The 5541-nt window shown below is 53.5% G+C and overlaps 1 protein-coding gene across 1 annotated transcript; it reads left to right on the forward strand.

Moving 5' to 3' along the window:
- Positions 1 to 1835: 1835 nt before the first annotated feature.
- Positions 1836 to 4700, forward strand: LOC308533486 (zinc finger CCCH domain-containing protein 18-like; the record flags this gene model as incomplete). Its single annotated transcript, XM_081111524.1, has 1 exon — positions 1836 to 4700. The coding sequence occupies exon 1, from the start codon at positions 1845 to 1847 to the stop codon at positions 4698 to 4700; it is 2856 nt and encodes a 951-aa protein (XP_080967650.1). The 5' UTR covers positions 1836 to 1844.
- Positions 4701 to 5541: the final 841 nt, after the last annotated feature.

A 5541-nucleotide genomic window follows, 5' to 3' on the forward strand; every position in this document is an offset into this window, starting at 1 on the left:
AGCCTGAAACCCAGGTATGTGCCCTGACCAGGAATCAAACCAAAACCTTCTGGTTCATACATCAGTGCTCAACCACTGGACCACACCAGCCTGTCTACAAAGAGGTTTTTGTATATGTAATTAAGTATCTCAGGATGAGACCATTCTGGTTTGGATAGACCCTAAATCTAGGAAGTGTTCTCATAAGACAGGAGAGGGGGAAAGGACACAGAGAAGAAGGCAATGTGAAGATGGAAGCAGACATTGAAATGAAGCATCTACAAACCAGGAAATATCAAGGACAGCTGGCAGCCACCCAAGGCTAGAAGAGAGGCGTGGGAAAAATTATCCCTCGAAATTTCTAGAAGGAATCAATCCTGCCCTCAGAACTTTGAGAGAATAAATGTGTTGGTTTAAGTCACCCCGTTTTGGGTAATTTTTTTATGGTAGCCACAGTAAACTAATACACTACTGATATGCATATATTGCTAAAATATGAAATACCAGCCATGTGTTTTATTATACATAACATAGGCAATAGGTATAAACCAAGACTTATCAGGCAGCCTGCTTCAAGCATTTCTCAAAGTTAATGTATTCACTAAAAATCCAAATGTTATCCTCCTGAACTCTCATTTTTAATTTTCTCCTCAGTTAATAATTCCATGTTTCTACTTGCTGAGGCCCAAACGTTGGAATTATCGATACTGCTCTTTTCACACAGAGATTGAAACTATTAGTAAATCCCATCAGCTCTACCTCTGAAATATGTCTAATTCCATCACTTTTTACCACCATCACTTATTGCTGCCTTACTCCAAAACTATTATCATCTATCACCAACTCCTTCCTGCTCTCCCTGCTTCCAATTTTGTTCCATCAGTTCCTAAATGTTGCAGCCAAAAACCTATTTTTAAAATGTAAGTCAGATAATGTAACTTGTATATCAAAACTCTCTTCTTTTCATGCCCTATGGATTAACTTGTGTCTCCAGAAAGACAGGTTGAAGTCCTAACCCTCAATACCTCAGAAACTGACCTTATTTGGAAATAGGCCATTGCAGATGTAATTAGTTATGTTAATACTAGAGGCCTGATGGACGAAAATTCGTGCAAGAGTAGGCCTTCCTGGCACAATGGCTGGCCCCTGTGGGTAGTGGAGCCTGTTCCGCTCGCGTCGCGCCTTAAGTCAGAGTCTGTAAGGGACAGAAGGGCCAAGGGACGCCTTCCCTGCGCCGCCCCCACCCCAGCAGAACCGTGGTTTCTGGAAGCCGGTCCATCCTTGCTGCTTGATACAGTCGCTGCAGGGAAGAAACATCTGCATAGCATATGTTTCAAGGGACCTGGGGTATATGGCATACTGTTTTTAATATGTTTGCTCACTTTCTTTGTGCTATGTGTTTTAACCAAGGTCACCTCTCCAAGAAAGGTTGTTTCCCCAGGTAGGGAATTTTCCCTGAAGTTAGGGAGGGAATAAAACCCCTTAACTAAATGCCAGGTGGGTAGTTAATCACTTTAACTACGAACAATCACCCTAAAGCTACATAATCTTTACTCCCTGGAATGGAGATAAGAAACGCCCTAACCTTTGGAATAGAAATTGATAGGATTAAAATCAACTGGTATAAATACAGATGTAACAAGACAATAAAACACAGAACCTGGCTGGAGAACCTACACAGAACTTGGCTGGAGATCCTGGCTAGAACCTGGCTAGAGAACCTGACTAGACTGCTGATCAACTGAACGCTGTCTCAGTGTCATTCCTTCTTCGTCGACTCTGTTCACACCTTTGGGGACCCCTGGACCTGCTGGGGTTGGACCCCCAACACGTGACCTCCTCCCCGCTGAGAACTGTGGGTACCAATGGATGTGGCTGAGAGCCCTGAACGGGACCCTCGCTCTCCAGAGGACGAAGAGCAGCAGCAGCAAGGGCTCTTGGACAATGACATTCTGAGAGAAAGTGGGTCTGATCAGGATTTGGATAAAGCTGCAGGGAGGACTTCTGATTTGGAGAATGAGGAAAATGCTGTCCTGGGACTGAGCCAGGAGGAAGAGGAAAGTCGCTCTGATGAGGAGGATCAGGACCACGACTCTGAGACTCAGGAGCTGAACAGGGGCCCCACGAGCCCCCCTCATGCAGAGGAAGGGGATGGGGGGGAGGAAGACCACACAAGTGATCTGAGGGACGAGGCCTCCTCGGTCACCAGGGAACTGGACGAGCAGGAGTTAGACTATGATGAGGAGGACCTCGAAGAGCCAGCCCCCACTGGGCAGGAGGACGGAGCAGAGAAGGCTGGGGCAGAGGAGGATGAGGAAGAGGGAGAAGGAGCTCCCGAGGAGGAGGGAAAGGCCGATGTCCACAGTGTGGAAGAAAAGGAGCCCCTGGAGGCAGCCAAGGAGAAAAAAAAAGAGGATGACGACGGGGAGATGGATGATGGGGAGATCGATGATGATGATCTGGAAGAGGGCGAAGTAAAGGACCCCAGTGACAGGAAGGTGAGGCCTCTTCCCACCTGCCGATTCTTCATGAAAGATGTTGTGACACCATTTTCCACTCTTCTTCCACCAATATCAAATTCCATAGCGTTCAGAGACCAGGTTAAAGGGAACTGTACCTGGGGAATGAATTGTAGGTTTATACACCCTGGAGTCAACGACAAGGGCAACTCCTCCCTAATCACCAAAGCCGAACCTTTCCCGCCTAAAGGTGCCCCACCTCTGGGACCTCACCCACTGATGCCTGCCAACCCTTGGGGTGGGCCAGTAGTTGATGAAATGTTGCCTCCACCCCCTCCAGAACCCCCCACAGAGAGTGCCTGGGAACGAGGACTTCGGCGGGCAAAGGAGGTTTTAAAAAAAGCAACCATTCGAAAAGAACAGGAGCCTGATTTTGAGGAGAAAAGGTTTACTGTGACCATTGGTGAGGATGAACGGGAGTTTGACAAGGAAAATGCAGTTTTCCGAGATTGGGATTATCGGATTACAAGAGACGCCAGAGACACAACACTTGGGCCTGATGCAGATCCTTATCATGGTTATGAAAGAGACCGGTTCCTGCGTGGCGGGCAGTATGAGAATTTCAGGGTGCAATATACAGCAGCAGAACCGCCCCAGAATTACCGGGAATGGGAAAGGGAAAGAGAGCGAGAGAACAGGCAGCGGGAGCGAGCGCGCGACAAGGAGCGGCGGCGGCGGAGAGAGGAGTGGGAGCGAGAGCGAGCCAAACGGGACGAGACGGACAGACAGCACCGAGACAGAGAGAAGGAGCGGACCAAGGAAAAGGAGAAGCCAAAGCCCCGCTCCCCACGGCCACCAAGCCGACCCGCTGGGCCACCCAAGGAGGAGGCCGTCCCCGCTGGGCCACCGGTGAAGCGAGCAGAGGAGTGGACAGACCCGTGGCGCCGCTCCAAGTCTCCCAAGAGGAAACGTGGTGCATCGGCCTCCCCTAGCCGTGCACGAAGGCCTCGAAAACCGTCAGCCTCATCGGCCTCGGCCGCCCAGGCCTCCAGGTCGTCCTCGCGGTCCTCCTCCTCCTCTGGCTCCGGTTCGTCCAGGTCTCGGTCCCGGTCCTCATCCTACAGCTCCTGCTCTAGCCGGCCTTCCGGACACAGCTCCTTCTCAGGCAGCCAGCCCACGTTCCGGTCCTTTTCCTCCTCCCCGGCCCCCTCTCCAACGCCTTCTCCGCACAGACCTGCTGTCAGAGCCAAGGGCGAGCCAGCTCTGCCTCCGGGGAAAGCCGGAGAGAAGATGGTGAAGAAACCAGCCCCACCACAGGCCCCCAGGACCGCTGCCCCCAGGACCGCTGCCCGCGCCAAGCCAGGAGGCCCTCGGGAAGCCAGGAGGAGGGAGCGCCCCGCCAGGACCCCCGCCAGGAGGCGGACCGGCAGGGGCAGGGGCAGGGGCAGGGGCAGGGGCAGGGGCTCCAGCGGCTCTCGTTCCAGATCCAGGTCCTTGGGCGTGAGCAGCGTCTCCTCCGTGCCCAGCGCCACGTCCAGCAGCAGCAGCAGCAGCAGCAGCAGCTCGGTGCACAGCGCGGACTCGGATGACATGTACGCAGACCTGGCCAGCCCTGTGTCCCCGGCCAGCTCCCGGCCCCCCACCCCGGCCCAGGCCAAGAAGGAGAAAGCAGGAACATCTAAAAGAGAAGATGGCGTGAAAGAGGATCAGCGGAAAAGGGAGGCATCCACACGGCCACCCAAATCCTCAAAATCGTCCCCAGGCTGTCAGTCCTCCCAGCAGCCCACAGCTCCCCAGCGGGCACCCTCTGGGCGGCCCCGGCAGGGCGCAGGTGTGGCACACAAGGAGATCAAGCGGACCCTGCTGAACAAGGCCGCCGGGAAAGGGAGCAGGAAGCGAGATGAGCCCTCGGACAAGGACAGGCTAAGCCCTCCTCCGGCCAAGCGGGCCCACGTCTCCGCAGACCGAGGTTCTCGGGACCGGGCGTCAGGGGGGAGATGGGGCTCTCCCAGGCCAGGACGGCAGAGAGGCCAGAAGGCCAAGGCTCCCGGGGCCCTGCCAGACAGGAAGCGTCCGCTGTCCCCCCAGTCCAAGAGCTCCAGCAAGGTCACCAGTGTGCCTGGGAGAGCCTCAGGCGCCTCCACGGGCACCAAATCAGGGAAGGCCAGCACGCTGTCCAGGCGGGAGGAGCTCCTAAGACAGCTCAAAGCCGTGGAGGACGCCATCGCTCGCAAGCAGGCCAAGATTCCCGGGAAAGTGTAATGGGGGCCCCCCCCGCGGGCTCGGCTCCCCGGCCAGGGGCAAAGACTCGTGTGTTTTTATACACAGGGGAAGCGCAGCCGTGTTGGATTGTGCAGTTAATGTCTTATTTTGGCTGTGATTCTTTTTAGAAATAAATAAATAAATGAAAATGAAAGTTTGTCGGCTGGAAAAGAAGCCACACGCACATCACGAAGATGACGCTGAACCTCAGCCGTCTCCCAACCACACTGACCAGCCCTTCCCAGCGCAGACCCAGACAGGCAGGCGACAGCACCGAGCCAGGACACGGCACTGTTTTATGTAAATTTTAAGTCCCAGATGCCCGGATCAGCCGGCCCATACATTTTTTCTTCCCCATCTTCTCTTCCTCCCTCGGTTAGTCAGGCAAGTTCGCGCCCTGCTGTGTGCCGTGTCCTCACCACAGGGCTCTCCTACTGTGGACAGGAACACCTAGTGCTACTGAGCAACCTCGTCCCCACCCCTGCCCATCCCCAGGATCAAATATATATATATATTCTTGACTAAAGTCTGACTGGGAAATAGTTCCTGTCTTTTATTTTAAGCATCAAATTGTTTTAATTGATTTGAAAATGAAAATATACAGAAAAGACCAAAAAAAAAAAGGCCATGGGTATTGTTGGGCGTCTGTCTAATGTGGAGGGTCTTTTTTTTTAATCATTAAAAAAAAAAAGAGTAGGCCTTCCTTCTCCCAGCTGCCGGCACCAGCTTCCCTCTGGCATCTGGGACCCAGGCTTCCCTCCTCAGGCTGCTGGCAGGTACCCAAGACCCCGGCCGGCTTCCCTCCAGCCCCAGCTTTGTCAGGAAGGACATCCGGAATGAT

The sequence above is a fragment of the Myotis nattereri genome (assembly GCF_964212035.1).
Source record: "Myotis nattereri genome assembly, chromosome: 17".
In the NCBI taxonomy this organism is placed as follows: Eukaryota; Metazoa; Chordata; class Mammalia; order Chiroptera; family Vespertilionidae; genus Myotis; species Myotis nattereri.